This window comes from Aureobasidium pullulans (genome assembly GCF_000721785.1).
Source record: "Aureobasidium pullulans EXF-150 unplaced genomic scaffold scaffold_16, whole genome shotgun sequence".
Taxonomy (NCBI): Eukaryota; Fungi; Ascomycota; class Dothideomycetes; order Dothideales; family Saccotheciaceae; genus Aureobasidium; species Aureobasidium pullulans.
This window is the reverse complement of record NW_021941036.1, coordinates 363,323-382,066: the sequence shown is the minus strand read 5'-3', so window position 1 is coordinate 382,066 and position 18,744 is coordinate 363,323. Positions and strand designations below refer to the sequence as shown.

The window sequence follows — 18,744 nt, the reverse complement described above, 5'->3', positions numbered from 1 at the left end:
AAGGAGGTCAGATATATAAACTTTGAATGAAGGGAGCTAGGGTTGCCGAGGAGGAGCGGAAGGAGGTTAGATATATTGACTCGGATTTTATCTGATATATTCTTGATACTGGTATATCTAAATATCATACTGTGATGTAGTACTTTGAGAAGAGATGAGGAAAAGATGAGAAAGAAAATCATGGCTAGGGAGGAGAGAAGAGGAAACGATAATGCAATCAAGCAGAAAACAAACATCATATGCGTGACCATAGAAACCCAACTCCATCAATCAGAAAATACATGCGACGCCAGGTCCCGCCTTGGATACGCCTTGATATGCATCAATGCTTTCAGACCTCGCCCCAACCACCTAAAACCCCATCGCCAGTACTGCCTACACTGACTACACTGCCAGTACTGCTTGGGAAATCCCAATAGCGGCGCGAGCCTCCTGATCGCGTACGCTTTGTGCTTTGACTGGCACAGCTGCTGCTCTGTGCCCGACGATGCATAAGTGTATGTAATAGCACACTCTCCCGTCTACGCTGTGCCGATACAGAAGCAGCATGCGAGACTAGCGGATGATGTCGCCTGATGAGATCTGCGCGACGTCGTGACTCAGGAGATGTGCCTAAAGCAGAAGCCGTGACGGCAGCATTATCGGGAGATGCCCAATCTGCTGGTAATATGCTCTGTGAAGATTGTTGTAATCGTGACTGTGGTTCTGGAGGAGTTGGTGATGGTGGTCGTGATGAGAAGCGGCTGCGGAGGTATCGGAATACTACTCCGATATCTAGGTCGCGCTCCCAGTATTCGGTATCTTGGTCTTCATCATGGGAGGATATTTGTTCTTCGGTAGTGTCTTGCGGTTGTTCTGGGATGCCCCAGAGCGACGTGTCTGCTTCGACTGCAGGAGATACAGGAGGGTTTGCGAAAGTAGGAGCGAAGAGAGGAGGCGCAATGTTAGAGTCAGGGGCGTCTACTGAGGGTATTGTCGGATTAGATGGCGGGATCTGGCGTGGTTGTGTCTGTGTAGTAGGTTGGTCTACCTGATAGGAGGGATATGTGCTGAAGGTGCGATCCTGTCGATCATGATCGGCGAGTTGGTTGGCAAGTATACCAAGCTCTTTTGCGATGCGATTGAGAAGCCTGTTCTCCCATACCCGATCTTGATGTGCTGAGAAGACATCCGCAAGAGGAGATTGCTGAGTGGGAGTCGTTTGAGCGGCCGGTGCAAGTTCTTCGCCGAAGATGACTGATAGAGTAGTGTCGTCCAGACCCATCAGATCCTTGATGACTCTACGGGTGACACGCTGCCAGAATGATTCCGTTTCGGTATTTGTGGCTGGTGCGGCAGTCGAAGTAGCGCGCGAGGCAATTGATAGTCTTCGCCTTCGTCTGCGAGTCTCCTTCTCGATCTCCTCCAGCACAGCACGACTCTGCTCCAAGCGCCATCTCTCGATTCGTAACCGTCTCTCCTCCTGTTTGTCCGTTTCCTGTTCTTCTAGTGCATCAAACCTTCGTTGTACACTGCTACGTCTTCGTTGGGCTCGACGACGGTTTGTCGGATTGTATCTCTCAAACTGCCATAGATGTTCTTGAACGTTGTCGTTGTTGTGGTATAGTGCGGGGAAGGAGCCCATGCCATCATGGTTGGGCAGCACGGCACCTCCACTCTGATCGAGGGAGAATGGTGGGTGAAAGGCATGTAGACCGTCATCTAGACTGTCCAGCTCTTCCTCATCTTCATCTTCGATCTCAGTACCCTGGCAGGTGACATCTCCATCGTCGTTGTTGCTTTGTATCTGATTCGAGCGGTCACCAGTTTCCAGAGATCCAAAGTCGGAGAAACCACGTACTTGTTGGATGTGGGATGTTTGTGATGTATGTGAGGTCCACGATGGCTCGTGTTCGAGTTGAGGTGAGAAGAGAATCCACTCCTGCGACTCATCCACACGTCCGTGAAGTGTGGCGTCGCGGGCCACGAGAGACTGCGGAATGGATGCTGGTCGCTGCACCTGACGCCGCTGCTGCAGCGGCTGTCGGAATGCCATGTTTGTTCGATTGTGGTATGTAGCTCAGGACAGAGCTGTGAGTCGTCTCAGGGGAGAAAGCACAAGCAAGGTGTGCTTTGGGTCGCCTGCAGTTGTCTGCTTGCTTGTTGCTCTATGCGGTGTCGATCTTGTGGGGTATTGCTTCTTATCCGCCGTTGGTGATGTACGGACAACAGGCATCAGTATTTGGTCATTCCATCATAACAAGAGAGAAAAAGAGACGAGAGAGTCTTGGAGAAACATCAAAATCATCACCGTCGACTCATGCACCTGCCCAACAAGTCACGACTCACTGTTCAGTGGATGGCACCATTCCTGCCTGTTTCCTCGTGAGCCCATCGTGACGCACTAGCCACAGCCTATTTGTTGGCGTTAGATAAGATCGCAACCTTGATAAGCTTTATTTCCATACTCCGTTATCGCCCCTCACCAAAAAGATACCTATATACACCGAGTTGATGTGTGAATTTCCTGAAACATGCGTCATGTCCATACTCATACCGGCCCGATGCATGATCCCGTACGCTGCTTAAACCTTCCGGAGCCTCTACCTCAGACGTGCCATGAAAAGCACCTATCTTGAGGTGATGAAGACTGCCCAGCTACTTCTAGTATGTCCTTCGATCTGGTAGTTGTTCTGCGTGCGATGACTTCTGACCAAGGTTTGATGATGTTGGGATTTCTACGCCTCTACGTTTTCGTTACTCGAGTACTTCATCCCCTGTTTCGGACCCTGGCAACTTCTTCTCTCCATCGTCACCACCTTCTCCCAGCCAATGCCTAATCACACACTGTGCTTGCATGCGCTGGCACACCTTCTTGCGCCCCAAGTTCTTGAATCTGGGTCCAATCGGCCCACTGACATAATGATACTGCCCCCAAAATCTGTACTGCCTCTTGTCACTCATGGGATACATCTTATCGCCCCAATGGCCCCTGAAGTTAAACCAACTCACAGGCGCATGCGGTGTTTGAGCGGATGATTTCAAGTGCCGAGATGTGTAGTTGTAGACATATGCGTGGTGGTTCAAGGTTGGGTCCCAGAGCGGTCCTTTATCAGTTTGGTCGTGCAAAAGACCCCACGGTAGAACATACGGGTGCAACCCTGGCGTTGCGTAGATTGCATGTGTGCCTGTCGCACTGTAGATCACTGGCCGCTTGCCATACTTTTCGACTGCGTGATATGCGTATGCCTCGCCGGCTCCGTGTTCCGAGATGTATACTGCCTCGGGAGTGCCGTTTCGGAACCTCACCATCGAGTGCTCCCAGTCTCCCACGTGGTTTCCGAATCGGATGTTGAAGACCTTGTTTCCAAGGTTGTAACTGTAAAAGTAGAACCAGAAGGCATCAACCACACCGTCTTCCTTGGGCACAACGATGAGTACTGCTGGAGCAGAGCTGTGCCCTCCGCGTTCTTGCAACCTGTTTGAGGGCTTGCTATGGTCCTCAGGACCATTTCTGCTGAACTCGTTCCAACGCTTCCGACCAGGTACTCGTCCTGGCTTCAGTGGTGGATTCTTCAATAGTCGATCATGAGATTCGTCATACACGTCTTCGGGACTTCTGGGAATGTTCGAACTTCCACCTAGCCAGTCAGGACGTTCCTCTACGTTGTCCTCACTCTTCAAGTATGCGAAGCGGCCGTATTGATTGAGCTCATCGAGGTTTTCCAGAGTTCTGTCGTTCTCCATGCTTCGTATTAAGGTATAGTTTGCGTAGGGAGATGTGTGAACGAGATGTTCAGCTATGTCACACGGCCAGAACTGCTCTCCTGAGAACAAATGGACATACGGTGTGTAGTCGTAGACATATTGAGGAATCTTTCTCGAGAGATGTTCTTCTTTGGACCACTTTTCCGGCTCTTCAAGACCGCTAGTCCAAAACTTCGTGGAATCTAGCGGCACGTCGTGAGGTTGGACTTGTGACAGAGGCGTTTGTTGGTCTGAGTGGAGAGTTCGATAATATGATTCTTCGACATTTGACCTCGATGTCTCGCAGTCGCTCAGCCAGCGACAAGTCTGTCTGTTTACCCATGATAGAGAAGATTCAGTCCAGCTGAGAGTCTCATGTGTGGCAATATCACCGGGACTGTCTGGGTGAGGATGAGCTGATGTTAATGCTAGGCAGCCAAGTATTGCAGGTACAATAGCCATAGGCTGATACCAGCTTCTGCACATTACGACCTTGGAGGCAGAGATGTTCCTGGAGTAAGTTTGACCAGCTTGCTTGGGAGCATGGAAGGAAACCCGTCTGTGATGCGAGGAAGGCGAAAAGCTACAAGGTGATGGAGAAGATGGGAAAGTGGTGCAATATGGTTGATCATCAAGTTCGCCGTTAAAGGCAGCTGATTCCACTGTCATCCGGAAGCACGGGTCAGCATAAGTCCGTATAGGTAATCACATGCTACAAATAGACAGAGTCATCTATCATTCGAGCAATTAATGTTTGAACGGACGCAAGTGTCGACAAGGTAAGCTTTGTGGTAAAACAAGGCAATGGAGTTGCGGCAGCCATGAGAAAACAAGCAACGCCAATCAGAATTGACAACAGATGCAGAAACGCATCCGGAATACACAGAACCGGGAAATACGAAGGCAATACACCTTCAATCACAGGGCGGTAAGCAACACGTACTCGAAGGTGTCGCGACGAGGGGCGCACTTGGCAGGGACTTTGCGGATGCGCCGGCAGGATGCGGGGTGATGACGATGGACGAGTATCTAGAATGGAACACGATCTTGTTGAAGAACAACAACAACTGAGTGGTGTTAGAAGGTGAGGGGGAGAGAACGGAGAGGAAGAGAAGCAAGTCAGACAGGCTACATGCAAGGCAACCGTCGATGAGTTGTCCTGTCCATTGAATGAAGGCATGCAAGACAATGTTCGTCACCTTCAGCCCTACGACCGGGCGGCGCTAGGATCTGCTTCCGAGTCCCGGCCCGGACTTTCTTGATTGTTTGAAGAGATCCAAATGCTCAAGCTCGAAGCTGCCATCTATGAACATGGATATGCCAACAAACTAGATATGCCATTACACTGGAAGCATGACAAGCACAAACATGGCAGGCTCGGAGGATGAGTCCGAGTGGGAGTACGAGTACGACGATAACGCAACCGACGACTTTTACTTGACTCTGGATTTGACCACACACATCCCGCCAGCACTCGCCAGGGATAGACGTTCAAAGGCGCAAAAGTCAACTACACGCGGTTCGAACAAGAGTCTTGCGAACGCACCGGGTACCGGTAACGCTGAATCTGGCGCGAAAGACGGCGCAGGTCAGAACGATGATGAAAAAGATACCACCGTCGAGCGCATGCAGATTGTTGGTCTTCACGACAGGAACCCCATCATCTCATACAACAACGCAATTTACTCATGTCAATGGGCTACAGACCTGGCCACTCAGATCTTTCTCACCCCTCCACCGACCGACTTCGATCCCGACCACGTAGCAATACGCTCCACTCCCTCGTTCGACGTCCTAGGTACAAGCGCTGCCCGAGTTGTCGCTATACCTGCCAGTATCCAACCTCGAGAGACTGCTCTTCCAAATGCCACGAAAGCCATATTCGCAGGTCCAGAAACATCCTACACCACAGCTGAAGGCGATGTGATCGAGCACAGCACAACCAAAGGCCTGCGCATCGGCTTACCATCCACCGCCAGCGCTCAGCGAACAAGCCAAGCAAAGTTCCTCGAAACACTGTCAGCTATCAAAGCTCGTCGCGGCGACGAAGACGCTGTGCCAGTTACGAACATCAAAGTCTACCATGCACCCGAGGGCTGGGAGGAAGAGCGCTCGGACTACATTGAAAAGGAGAGCGCGAGAAGCAAAAGAGACAAGGCTGAGGCTGCTGCACGTGCGAAGAAGGAGAAGGCAGAACAGACGGCTCGTCTTACCCGACTGAACAGACGCCCTGCCTATGCTCGCGCTAATACCGATGAGCTGGTCGAGGAAGAAGGCAGCGGTGAAGAAGAGGACGACGACGGCACTAAGAAGGACGAGGACGGAAACAAGCTGGTCACACGCAAGAGAAGGACTTTGGCAAGAGGCGGCAGTCGTGGAGGTGCTCCCAGTGGAAAGAGGCTGCGCCAGAGCTTAGGTCTACCTGAAGCAAGACGCGACTCAAGACCTAAACCCCGTCCACGAAAGAAGAGGAAGCTGGCCGCAGTCGTTGAAGAGGTGGTTGAAGATGCCAACGAGGATACCGCTGCCGAAGGAGCAGCCTCTGCTGCAGGGCCTAGTCAAGATGGTGCAAGCACACAGGCTGAAGCCGAACAGGAGGATACCACTATGGCTGAAACCAGTGGCACACAAGATGCTGATGACGGTGCGGTACAGAACGCTGAAGGCAGCGCTACACAAGAAGTCGATGGTTGACAACACCAATTGTACATGATTTCCTACTTGCTCTTGCTTCAAAGATACCACAAACGCGAAATCAAGCACAGATACCTATACATTCAAGTACCCCAACGCCTGATGTCACTAAACTAGTCCTTTGAGTCCTTCACTAGAAAGCAAATCTTGATTCTGGAGAAGCACTTTTCATTCTCTATCTAAAACCCAGTTCAAACATACCACAGTCCATTTCCATCCATAAAAAGTCATCTTCATTCTACTTCTTAGCAGCACCGTGCCACTGCTCAAAAACAGCATCCCAGCCCTGCTCATTCATAGCAGCCTCACGCTCCATGACCTCAGCGGTAGACTTGTCAGCATACTCGATCAAAGCCTTTTGGATCTGACCTTCCTTGAGGCCAACGATACGAGCAGCAAGCAGAGCAGCGTTGGTGCTGTTGTTAACACCCACAGTAGCGACGGGGACACCACGAGGCATGTTCAAGATACTGAGGACAGAGTCCGTGCCATCGCCGATGGTGGGCTTGACAGGGACACCGATGACAGGGATGGCGGTGTGAGAGGCAGCCATACCGGGAAGATGGGCGGCGCCACCGGCAGCGGCGATGAGGACTTGAATGCCGCGAGGCATGGCTCCGTGAATATACTCGGACATCCAGTCGGGAGTGCGGTGAGCAGAGGTAATGTGAGTCTCGAAGGGAATGTTCAAGGTCTTGAGGATGTTGATGCCGGCTTGGAGGACAGGCATATCGCTGTGAGAGCCCATGATTACACCAACGACTGCATCTTTGGCTTGACCAGCGGGCTTGGAGTCGGAGAGAGGCTTGCTCTTTCTGCCGCGGACGTCGTCGGTGATGTCGAGGAGGGGTTGCATAGCCTTTTCGGCTTCGCGCATGGTGGGTGCTGTGAGGGTCATGTGGCCCATCTTTCTGTTGGCGCGAGAGTCGCCCTTGCCGTACAGATGGATGGAAGCACCGACACCGGCAGCGATGGAACGCTCAGCGATCTGGACCGCTGATTCGGGAGTAGAAGCACCAAGGATGTTGAGCATGATGGAAGGCTCTCTGATGCGTAGCTCGGATTGTTGGATAGGGATATCCAAGATTGAGCGCAAGTGGGCATCGTACTGAGAGATCGGGCATGCTTCGATAGTGTAATGACCAGAGTTGTGAGGGCGAGGAGCAATCTCGTTGATCAAGAGACTGTCGTCATCGAGAAGGAACATCTCGACACCAAAGACACCCTTGCCCCAGAAGCAAGCGACAGCCTTCTTGGCCAATTCTTGGGCCTGCTCAAGTACCTTCTTAGAGACGTTACGAGCAGGAGCGTACACCAATTTGCAGATGCTGTCCTCGTGAACGGTCTCGACAGTAGGGTAAGCCAGAACACCATCCTTGGTCTTAACAACCATAACTGCCAACTCAGCCTTGAAGTTGGCCCACTTCTCAGCATACAAAGGACGGCTTCCAAGAGCCTTCAGTGCAGCGTCAAAGTCGGCAGATGACTTGACAGGGAAGTTTCCACGGCCATCGTATGCCTCTGTGCGTGACTTGAGCATGAACGGGAAACCAATCTGCTCACCGACCTTCTCCAAATCCTCAGTAGTAGCTCCAGCCAGAGGGATAGATTGTGCAGTAGCAACATTGTACTCTTGAAGGTGCTCCTTTTGTGCGTACTTGTCCTGGATCATGCGAATAGTCTTCCAGCTGGGTTCCACAGCGACCTGAGATGAGATCTTTTCCAGAATTTGAGTGTCCACGTGCTCGATTTCCACAGTGACAACATCGCAAGTTTTTGATAGTTTTTCAATGGCTTCCGGGTCCTTGAATGATCCTTCAAAGTGGCCTTCATGGCTGCTGATTTGCTTTGCGGGTGACTTTGCTGCGTCCAAAATGTTGACTTGGATGTTGAGACGGTTCGCAGCCTCGACGAACATACGGCCAAGTTGGCCACCTCCCAAAAGACCTACGACCTTCTTGTCCATGTTTGCGTAATGCTATAGATATAGATTAAATGGCGCGGTAGGGTGAGAGGACGAGTAGTGCTATGTAAATGTTTGAATGCCAAGAAGTATGAGTACCAAAGTCAAATTCTCAAAAGGCCGATCTTTTTTCTAGTTGCGGTTTGTATTCGCGGCCAGTATCAAAACGAGTCAGAACATCTTCAAGAACATGCATGCAATGGATCACTGTAAATTGAAACTTCTGGAACATGTGAGATAGACCGAAGTCTTGGTTTCGTATTGATAATTTCGGGTGGACAAATTGGGAGGAGGTATGAAGTGCCTCGATCAATGACATAGACGGACAGACTCGAAGGTGGGAACAGCAGTGTTGCAGTCACGTCGTAGAATATTGCCATTTGATCGTTGTTGTTCCTTTTTGCGAAAACGGCGCTTTTTTTGTAACACCAACCAATTTGTCCCGGAAGATGCTTGAATTCGCTAGCAAAGAGAATCTCATCATGTCTCGCCTCATGATTGATATCACCCAGAGACAGCCATTTTGAACCCCATTCATAACCCAATTGCTTACACCTTGAAACCCTTCGAGCGTCTGCGACCACGGGCACGCTCGAACTTGCGACCCTTGCTCTCGACGTAAGGCTTCTGCAGAGGTTGTTAGTATACGTGTATATCCAGGGAGTGGGCTGCAACTGTTCGCGAAACAGGCAGAGGGTGAAACGTGCCTTGTGAGAGTGGGGACCGAAGCCGAAGTGCTTGACGGCCTCACGGGCGTTCTTGGGGCCACGGAGGAGGAGGGTGTTGGCACCGGTAGGGGCGCGCATGGCCAACTGATCGATGGTCAGGGCCTCACCGCCGGCGGCGACAATGCGGGCACGGGCGGTGTTGGTGTAGCGGAGGGCGGCAATCGACAGCTTGGGGAGCTCCAAGAGACGGTTGTCGTCGGTGACGGTGCCGACCAGGACGATGGTCTTGCCCTCGTGAGCCTTGCTGGAGTGCTTGTTGGCAGCAGTGGCAACGATCTTGGAGAGCGACATGGGGGGGCGGTTGATCTTGCTCATCATCAGGCGGCGGAGGACAGTGGCGTTGAACTTGCTGTCGGTACGGCCTTTGCGCAAAAAATGTCAGCCTTGCGCTTCTGGATTTTCGTGCATCTCTTTGCGGCTCGCGTCTTCGGAACATCGCAGCAGCAGCCGGTCGAGTCGTGTTGTTCAATGCATGCAGAATCGGCTGCTGGCGGTGTAGAATCGGCGGTCGCTTCGAGAAGTGCAGTCGGGGAGGTTGTCCTTACGGCTCAAGAATCTGTAGAGCTTGACGAGCAGAGCAGTGTAGGGGTTGTCCGACTTGGGTGCCTTGCGGTGGCCCGAACGGACATGGTGCTTGTCAAGATCGATACCCATGTTTTACTAGTAGTCGACCGGGAGGTTAGTTGTCGGTTTGTCGTCGTCTCGTCGTCTCGCAAAGTGTAGAGACGCAGCAAATTTGGAAGGCGCGTGTGCGTGCACGGAGCCGAGCGAGAAGCATACGGCAATTTCCGCGAGTGAAGACTTGGCGTTGTCGAGGCCAAACAGAAACACCTCCATTAGGAAGCACCGACTTTCACGCTCTCAGTGGAGGGCCGTACTGGTTATAAAAACATTGTGCATTTCTACAGGATGTGCATGACAAAGTTCTGCACACGGGGAGGGAAAAATTCGATTGGCAAGTAATCCTTACACTCCCTCTGGTATTGTTGTGTCTGGCACGCAATCTGCTCTGTTGTCACATCTTTAGGCTGTTGCATATTATTCATCTCCACAAAATGCATACCACCCCATGCAGAACTTTGACCATGACCATCGGCATTCTTCCTCTATCCAATCTGGCAATAGGCGTTGTACAGATACAAAGCAGTTTCGAGATCAGGTGGCTGACCACTAGAAACGACTTGTTGATGAGTCTTCGCTGGTAACAACTCCCATCTGGAAGACATTGTGCATCTCGAGAGCCATAAGCTTGACAGTACTTCAGCACACGTGAAAGACATCAGTTACATCTCTAGGCTTCGCGGCCAGTACAATTCTCTGCCTCCTGTATCTAGGTCAACTACATCCACTCTTTTGCCTCCCGTGCGCCAAAAACTCCTTGCGATGCCTGGTGGTCTGGAAAGTATATATCCTAAGACGCCGTTTTTCTGCAATGAACAAAAGAAAGGACAGAACTATAGAGTATTGCAATCGTTTTCATCGTGCATTTTGTAATTTACCCTTCCTTCTAGACCCAATAAGTCGTATAGACGGCTGAGAAAATATGACAAAGGAGATGTCGGTATGTTGGTTTTATACTTCGGGTTTCAAGCCGACGAGGAAGTCGCGTGTGAGCTCGAAGCTGAGCCAACTGCTGGCCATACTAGGGGCGACCTTGAGAAGGTTGGGTGTGATGCCTTTGTACAGACCCTTGATACCTTCGTGCTTGACGATGACTCTGACGGCATCGAAGATTGATTTGTATTGGTAGCCCATTCCTGACATGGTGTTGATCTGGAACCTTCGGCGAAGCAAGTCACTGTCGATTTCAGTCAGTATTTTCAGGCTTGTTTTTGCTCGAGAAGCTTACAAAGGGTATGTGCATGTTTGTGCAACGGCTCCCGAGATGGCACCAGCACCTAATTTTCCAATCGATCCAGGATTGTCTGAGCCTTCTGGTGTGAAGGCTTCGCGGACAGACTCGTAGACCATGAAGTTCAATCCAACCTGTCAGAAATTAGCTTGTGGGTCAATCCGAAGAACTGAGAATTTCCTACATATGGCGCTACTCCAGCAACTGTTGGCACGATGCCACGATAGAGAGCCCAGAAGCCACCTTCTGTCTTGTACATTTTAATCAATGTCGGCCACATGCCCGGTAGCTTCTTTCCGGCTTCTGCTTTTTCTAAGCCTGCAAACGAGGCCGATTGGATGGAGAGTCGTGTTCGAACGATGTCCAGAGGGTAGGTGAAGGTCACGGAGGTAATACCAGCGATCGCACCACATGACAAACGCTGCAGAGCACCAAGAGGTGCACCAGGTGTGTCCTCAAAGAACTATAATGGGTCAGCGATTGACCATAGCAACTCTTACAAATGCTCTTGCATACCCTCTTGTAGAAATTATAACTTCCAAACTGCACAGCCGAGTACGGTACAATGCGAATGCAGTTTGTGCCGTTTCCTGCCATGAACCCACGGAAGCCTTCTTCACGCCACATCTTCCCCAGCGCCTTGCCTATCGACATTTTGTATTCTTCGCGTCCGACACTTTGAATCTGGAAGAGAATCTTCAGGCGCTCAAGCGGTGAGACGACGGTTCGCGACACAGCGCCGGCCATACCGCCGGCAATGAAAGATGCCACTACCGGTTGTGAGAGCCATTCTTTTGTGCCATCCCATGGCTTCGAGACCGGTGGTCCTGAAAATGAGGACATTGGCGATTCGAGGATGACGTTTTGCGGAGGATTCGAGAATTGTTTGTCTTGGGGGATCGAGTCGAGAGTGTGTCCGAGCGGATGCCAGTTCGCAATTGAGAGAAAACTAGGCTATCGCGTTCTCGCGTGCCAGCTCTTTTTCGTACTGGTGATAGTGCCCGAGGAGAATGACGATGATGCCGGGTTGACGCCAAGTCGCAATGCGGAAAACACGTCGATGGAGTCTCAAGGTGGACTTCCTTAGGATACGCAGATAACTGGAGGTTAGCGAGTGTAGGGACAAGGCATTGGTCCACGAGAGCGAGCTGTGGTTGTGATGACCAAAGGTCGGGTTGGTTCAGGTTGCTGCGCTGTTAGTCGACTTAATCCCGCCGTGCAAGTGGATCGCGCTAATTTTTGCCCAGTCACTTTCTTGTCCCTCGGTCTTCTCTCCTTCTTACAACGGTAACACGTCTTCAACTCGGGTGCTACTTATCTGCCTTTTGACAAGCCCTCATTCTCTCAATCCCGATCCAGTTGCCAGGGGCTGGCGCGATTATGAGCAGTCACGCTGTACAGAAGCCACAAATCACGAGCACTGGTGACCGACTCCCGAACATGCCCTTCTCACTCATGCTCATGCAAATAGATCCAACGTGCTCCGGTGTAACACCTGGTTTTGGTCTTGTGAGCCTCTACTTGTTTGCCTGCTCTACTCAACTACTTCTTCGCTGTCTGTACTCCGTCAGTTGCACACGACACCACCTCATCCTTGCCTCGAACCTTCATCATGATCTGTGGAGATCTTGTGGGGTATCTCGTCGGCTCTCGGGTGCATACGGGTTGGTGCACCGTGGATGCTTACCATGGAATTATTCCGAAGTGCGGAGGAGCTTCACAGATCTTCGTTCAGCTTGAACTCAGCTTCCTCCCCTCCAGTTGTGAAGCAGTTCCTTTTGATTCCAATATTTACATATTTCCGTGGCAAGTCAAGAAGGCGAATGCACGACCAATTGAGTCATGGTACTGTCTAGCAAGTCCTCGAGAGAGAGTCCGCGACTTTATGAAAGTAGGCGTATGTGACAACACCCCCTCCCTTTTCAATATCTTCCTTTTCAATATCAATGTTTCTACTCGAGCAGTCTTTCATCGCGTTCTTGTCTGAAACTATATTATCGTCTTCTTTGATCACCCGTTCATTACACCTTGTCTCTAATTTTTGACAAGGCAACATAGATGTAGGGGCACAGGAACTGCACCAGAACCGAGCTCTCAGCCCAGCCTAGGAAAGGCTCCTTGCAGTAGTAGTCAAAAGGCACAATGATTTTCTGGTTTTTGATGTAGGTCCGAAGAGATCAAGAAGTAGTATCGCTCTCGATGGACACGTACTTGATTATTAAAAGCATCCTGCCTTTTTGCAGCCTAGGTTGCAAGGCTTTATAGGCGAGAGAGAGTTCGGTGCCGGGTCAATCTCTATGCGGCTACGCCTACATTAACGCACAGAATCTCACAGAACAGCCAATCGCCAGAGAAAGTGCAGATACTGTATTCGAACTTGACAAATGAAAACGACCTTACACAAAAATCCAAAGACAAAAGAAAGCCATCGACCTATTCCGAGTTCACCGCCCCTTTCATCGCCTCGACAGCATGAGCAGCAAGCTCCCATGTCCGACTCAACACACTACTCTGCTCGTTATCCGCCCTATACCCACTATCATTACTCCAATCCCCTCTTCTCTGCGATCCCTCCGTGTTTGCTCCAAAAAGGCTTTGGATTTGCTTCACTGGACTCGCATTAATAACCGTCTCTTGAAGTTTCTTGACAGGGGAGCTTGCACTAACCCATTCCTCTGCCAGCGTTTCCGGTCTCGTTGCCGCAACAGTGGTTTTCCTCTTGTCTTTCATGGCGGCGTGCCTGGCAGCATCGGCTCTTACCGATACCATTTTGATTTCTCTCTCCGCCGCTCTGATGTTCTCGGCCGCCTGCCAGCAAAAGTACTCATCAGCGTCGTTACAATGCTCCAACTCGCCCTCTTTCCATGCATCTTCTAACTTTTTTTCCACATCCTTCAAGGTGGCTTCGTTTATATCGAACATCGCTATCAACATGGCGGAATGTATATTCTGCGCTTGGTTCCAAGCAGCGACGTCTTCCTCCACGTTATAGTTCAGCCAGCCGCCAAAGCTCATGTCCAGCCATTCGCCTCTGGCGTGAGCCGCTTTGAGTTCTTCCCTCAACTCATCCTGCAACCTGGTGGAATAGCGGGCTGACATTTTTGAATACAATGCACTCGTTGCCCTTTCTTCTGCTCGTCTGTCGGCGACTTTTTGGGCTGCTGCGGGGCCTAGTGGGTTGTTTTCGTAGATTCCTTCGAATCGCTTTGGTATGATGGCTCCTTCCTCTAAGAATTCAGCGTTTGGGTCTTTCTTGGTGGCGGGCTTCTTCTTGGTGGCTTTGGCGGTGGGTTTCTTCTTGGTGACTTTGGCTGCTGCCGTTTTCTTGGGCGCCGCTTTCTTGGGGGCAGCTTTCTTGGGAGCCGCCTTCTTGGTGGTCTTGGTAGTCGTGATCGCCTTCTTGGGCTTGGGAGCTGCTGGTGCAGGTTCTACAGCCGGAGTTGTGGGTTTCGGTGTTCGTTTCGGACGAGTAGAAGCGGCTGTCTTTACAACGGCCTTCTTTGCTGCCATGCTTGTGGTTGATACCTTCGGTTGTAGCGTGTCAGTACCTGTACGGATCATGGTGCTTTGATCAGGAGTAGTTCACGCATCAACTCAACTTACAGAGACGATTGTGAGCAACGAAATGGGTTGGGAATTGGTTGAGACTCTAAACAGTTTTTTTTTTAATTCAAGTGTATCGAGCAAGTGTAGCAGAAAGCCACGCTGAGCAACCGGAGCTAATAAAGGTCCAGTGAAATAAAGCAAATGCAACCCCAAACGCCTTTGACCGTCCCGGCATGATTATTTGTTTATAACTTTTAAGTCCATCTACCAGAAGAATGTAGACGACCGGCCTTGGTGAGGCCTTTATCAACGTAGCGCATTCCTCGAAATCTATGAGCGCAATTTGGCCATGCGTTCATTCATGCTGTTGCGGTAGTTAGTTGTCTGCTCATCTTGTCACATTCCAAGGATCAAACTTACAAAGAGAAGAACGCAAACTGGCTGGCCGAAATGCCGCGCTCGTAAATGAAGCGAGATGAGAGGTAGGAGCCAAAGATGGCGCGCAAGTAGTTCTCGGGAACCTATAACAAGATTAGTTTGATGTTTGTTGTAGTAGATACATTCGATGGTGACTCACTCTCTCGATGATAAGATCAAGACCGATCTTCTCGAGCAACAGACTGGGCAGGGCGTCCTGGAGCACCGACTTGCGGAGCTCAACATTGTCCCAGAGCTCAGTGTTCTGCAGTTCCTCATCAAGGTTAGTGATGGCGGTGCTGAGAGTGTCGCTGAGAATGCTCTTGGGAGTGCCGGTGGCTTCGCTCTCTCTCCAGATGGCCTCGAACTCAAGTCTGGCGTTGTTACGGATGGTGTCTTGGACCTGCTTCACGTATGCCTTGTAGAACTCGGGGGTGGTGCCGTCCTCGCCAACGCACATGTTCTTGATGAAGCCTTCGTTGTCGAAGGACAGCGAAGCCAAAACCTCAAGAGAGGAAGAGGTAACACCACCCTTGTTGGCTGAAGCATCCTTGAAAAGAATGCAGCCAGCCTTCTCAAGACGGAGCTTGGCGTCTTGTGTGATGAACAGGTTGGCACCTTCGACAATGTAAGGGATGATCGACTTGCCGTCGACGATGAGCTTGTTGACCGAGTTGAGGTTAATGGACTCCGGGCGGCCACCACAGGGCACGAAGACGTCGTAAGTCTCAGCGCGCAGATGGTAGGCGTTGCGGAACGCAGTTCCGTTCTTCACGACCTCGCCCGAAGGGAGGGTCACGTTGTTATCCTCGATCAAAACTCTGTAGCCCTGAGGCGAGAGCTTCGACGCATCGAACTTGTGAATCATGACACGTTCCTTGGCCAGACGCAGGAGCTCGTCTCTGTCAATACCGTTGGGATCGACAAGGACACCGGCTCCGTCGACAATGGCGGTGTACTTTTCATTGCCGAGAAGGATCTCGTTGCTTCCCAAGTCACCGTCGGGACCACCAGTCTGAAGCTTTCTCATGCTATTCTGGTCGAGGTTGAGCTTGCGGTAGATACCCAAGACGTACTCACGGACAGACAAGGTAGTCATGCCGTACTCATCGTGAGGGATGCCACCTAGCTTGGGGCTCTTGCCGGTGAAGAATGACTTCCACCAAGGTGCGTTGCGCGATCTGGCATGCTCGGTAGCCCAGTCGACAAGGTGAGCGGTGTTCTCGTCAGGACCCAGGAAAAGGATCTCTTGCTTTCCGTGGAGGTCGACAATAGGGTCCTTGATACCAGGGCTAGTGGGAGGAAGGAGCAGATCGAGAATGCTGTCGATGTACTTCTCAAATGCCACCTTTTCACTGGCCTTTTCTTGGTGCTCGACATCAAGCAGGATGACACCCTTGGAGCCGCCTTCAGGGATATCCTTGTTCTTACGTTGTTGAGTGTTGGCAAGGTTGTAATTCTCGTCAAACAGAGAACGGGCGTTGATGTCGTATGCTTCAGGGCTTCTAGACTTGACGATACGAATGCCACCACGAGCGATGTCGCGGAAGCGAAGATGGAAGCCACGGAACTCGGAACCGATGATCAAGAACATGCCGTAGAGAGGCTGAGGGTACTCCTCAATGGGCAGGAACGAGGGGTTCAGACGGAAAGACAGAGCAGTCTTTGTGGGTGTGTAGTAGTTGGTCTTCAGAACAGCCTTGTTGAATGTACGGAAGGCTGTCATGACCATTTCCTGGTGCTCATTCTGGCAGGTGGTAGAGATCATGTTCTTGAGCTCAGAGTCGGTCAGGACCTTGTCAACCTTGAGGCGAAGGTAACTCAAGGTCGGGAGGAAATCATCCTCGTCACCACGAGTCTGAACGTAGTGAGTGTTAGCAAAGTTCAAGTACAGAACCTTGACCAGCTCAGGGTACATCTGCATAATCTCGAGAATGAAGTCCGAGGTGAAGGTCTCAGTACGCAGACGACGCTTGAGCTTAGCAAGTAGCTCAGCGTGAACGCTGTTGTTCGGGTCCAAGATGGCGCTGAGAGTGTTGTACTCGGAACCCAGGCGGTTCAAGAAGTGGCTGACAAAGACCCAGACGCAGTGAGCGTAGATGGTCTCCTGCAAGCTGAGGGTACCGACGGCAAAGTGGTTCTGGAACTTGGTGCGAGGCACGCAGTAAAGCAGCGAGACTTCCTTCATGATCTGATGGATCGAGGCCTCGATGGGAGGGTGCGTGTTCGACTCAGGTCCAGGGACGGGACGGAGGTACAGTGACATGATGGTGTAGCCGTTGGAGAATTGTTCAACGTACTTGCGCGACGAGGTCAGGCCATAGTAGTGATAAAGATCACTAAGGGCGCTGAACAGTCCCAAGGCAGAACCTTGCTTGTAGGCAATGACCAATCTCTTCTCTCTTGAGCCCTTGATCTCAAACAGTTCGATGACGGGGCCGGTTCTAGCGACAGCCGATTCGAGAATGTGCTGGTAGATGTCGCGGGTGTTCTGGGTGGCCTTTTGGAGGAATCTCTTGTCGGAGATCATGTCGAGGCGGGTCTCGTCAGGGCCGGGGTTGGGCTGCTCGAAGGAGCATTGGTAGACAAAGTAGCAGCGGAGCTTTTGGTCGAGGTCACCAGGCAACTTGCTAGACGATCTGAATGTCTCGACACGGTAGCTGTCGGCGCCCTTTGAGTTGTTCAAGTACTTTTCGTCAATGCGTTGCTCGTAACGAGGTCCGCCGACGGAGGTGATGCCAGGCTTGCTGGTGTCGATGAAAACAGCATGGTCGGCTGCTTCCTTGTCCAGACGGATCTCAAGCTGCTTGTCGTCTCTGGCGAATGCGGCAACCTTTGCTGCATACAATGAGTGGATGTGGCTGACGATGCTGTGCTAGGTTAGCAATTGTTTGGAGATGAAGGTGTTGTGGAGGGGACGACTTACGCATCGGAAGTCTCGGTCGAAAAGTACATGTCGTCAATGCCCAGTTCGTTGTAGAACCACTGGGTCTCGGTCTCGACAAATTCCGGAGGAAGGAAACCCTTCGCCTCAATCTTGTCCATAACCCTGCGCAGAAGTTAGATGCGCGTTTCGGCGAGACTGTGGTCATCGTGTGCTTACTCTTCCATCTGAAGGGTCTTGCCCTCAAATTTGGGGGCCTCATAGCCGGAGCCTTGCTCACTCAGGACGCGGGAGTGATTTGAGGTGCCGGGCACGCTCAGGTGTGTGGGTTGTGGTGAAGGTTTTCTGTCAGGCGATCTGATGACCTGTTCAACAGGCTTGTTGTGCAGAACGCCATTGCCATTGACGTGGCCGTTGGTGTGGGTGTCCGACATGGTGGACGAGTGTGTGGATGTGATGTTGTGTTGTGGTGGAACACCTTGATGAATAAAGGTGGAGGTGGATGTCGAAGAGAGAGTCTCGGCGTGAGAGGGACGCTTGTTTTATGGACGGCGTCGACGCGCAAGCTGGCTTGTGAAAGAGCTCGAGCCGAAGTAGCTGCGAGTAAAGCGTAGAAGCTGGTGAAAGGAGGGTGCAGTTCAGGAGGTTTCCAAAAGGCGCAGGAGCAGTGAATCGCAGTTTCCCAAAGTAAGCACGATAATGCGGCCTTATCAATCACGAGTGCAGGGAGAAAGCTGTTTGATACGAAACAAGCGGTAAATGGCTCAGGACTCTGGCCTGGCATCAGCTCTGTCTTTATGCCAACGTCTCAGTCACATGGCATCATTGTTGATTCCAACTCGGTCACTTTTCCTCGCATACTCGCGGCATACCCACTTGTACCTGATCAACTCGGAGGCGCTAGCGTCAACAGACGATCTGGGGAAATTTAGCG

At 51.3% G+C, this 18,744-nt stretch overlaps 8 protein-coding genes across 8 annotated transcripts; 1 reads left to right on the top strand and 7 right to left on the bottom strand.

The window, feature by feature from the left end:
* Window positions 1–141: 141 nt before the first annotated feature.
* M438DRAFT_67163 (uncharacterized protein) lies at window positions 142–2,163 on the bottom strand. The gene has a single exon (XM_029910243.1). It carries the CDS (start codon window positions 2,033–2,035, stop codon window positions 332–334), a length of 1,704 nt encoding a protein of 567 aa, XP_029758203.1. The 5' UTR covers window positions 2,036–2,163; the 3' UTR covers window positions 142–331.
* Window positions 2,164–2,495: 332 nt separating this feature from the next.
* M438DRAFT_347707 (uncharacterized protein) lies at window positions 2,496–4,541 on the bottom strand. The gene has a single exon (XM_029905965.1). The coding sequence runs from the start codon at window positions 4,393–4,395 to the stop codon at window positions 2,737–2,739; it is 1,659 nt and encodes a 552-aa protein (XP_029758202.1). The 5' UTR covers window positions 4,396–4,541; the 3' UTR covers window positions 2,496–2,736.
* A 538-nt stretch (window positions 4,542–5,079) lies between these two features.
* On the top strand, window positions 5,080–6,420 carry M438DRAFT_278621 (uncharacterized protein; the record flags this gene model as incomplete). Its single annotated transcript, XM_029901019.1, has 1 exon — window positions 5,080–6,420. The coding sequence occupies one exon, from the start codon at window positions 5,080–5,082 to the stop codon at window positions 6,418–6,420; it is 1,341 nt and encodes a 446-aa protein (XP_029758201.1).
* Window positions 6,421–6,658: 238 nt separating this feature from the next.
* Window positions 6,659–8,386, bottom strand: M438DRAFT_337538 (Phosphoribosylaminoimidazole carboxylase; the record flags this gene model as incomplete). Its single annotated transcript, XM_029904001.1, has 1 exon — window positions 6,659–8,386. The coding sequence occupies one exon, from the start codon at window positions 8,384–8,386 to the stop codon at window positions 6,659–6,661; it is 1,728 nt and encodes a 575-aa protein (XP_029758200.1).
* Window positions 8,387–8,932: 546 nt separating this feature from the next.
* On the bottom strand, window positions 8,933–9,765 carry M438DRAFT_278698 (ribosomal protein L18e; the record flags this gene model as incomplete). The annotated part of the gene is made up of 3 exons (XM_029901023.1): window positions 8,933–8,993; window positions 9,071–9,473; window positions 9,657–9,765. The coding sequence occupies 3 exons, from the start codon at window positions 9,763–9,765 to the stop codon at window positions 8,933–8,935; spliced, it is 573 nt and encodes a 190-aa protein (XP_029758199.1).
* A 772-nt stretch (window positions 9,766–10,537) lies between these two features.
* On the bottom strand, window positions 10,538–12,190 carry M438DRAFT_66921 (mitochondrial carrier). The gene is made up of 4 exons (XM_029910242.1): window positions 11,480–12,190; window positions 11,148–11,426; window positions 10,961–11,097; window positions 10,538–10,909 (listed from the first exon to the last, which is right to left on the bottom strand). The coding sequence occupies exons 1-4, from the start codon at window positions 11,804–11,806 to the stop codon at window positions 10,684–10,686; spliced, it is 969 nt and encodes a 322-aa protein (XP_029758198.1). The 5' UTR covers window positions 11,807–12,190; the 3' UTR covers window positions 10,538–10,683.
* A 983-nt stretch (window positions 12,191–13,173) lies between these two features.
* Window positions 13,174–14,768, bottom strand: M438DRAFT_66900 (uncharacterized protein). Its single transcript, XM_029910241.1, has 2 exons — window positions 14,567–14,768; window positions 13,174–14,488 (listed from the first exon to the last, which is right to left on the bottom strand). The coding sequence occupies exon 2, from the start codon at window positions 14,471–14,473 to the stop codon at window positions 13,397–13,399; it is 1,077 nt and encodes a 358-aa protein (XP_029758197.1). The 5' UTR covers window positions 14,474–14,488; window positions 14,567–14,768; the 3' UTR covers window positions 13,174–13,396.
* M438DRAFT_347702 (NAD-dependent glutamate dehydrogenase) lies at window positions 14,567–18,644 on the bottom strand. Its single transcript, XM_029905964.1, has 5 exons — window positions 18,030–18,644; window positions 17,853–17,975; window positions 15,087–17,796; window positions 14,930–15,030; window positions 14,567–14,873 (listed from the first exon to the last, which is right to left on the bottom strand). The coding sequence occupies exons 1-5, from the start codon at window positions 18,242–18,244 to the stop codon at window positions 14,840–14,842; spliced, it is 3,183 nt and encodes a 1,060-aa protein (XP_029758196.1). The 5' UTR covers window positions 18,245–18,644; the 3' UTR covers window positions 14,567–14,839.
* Between the last annotated feature and the right edge of the window lie 100 nt (window positions 18,645–18,744).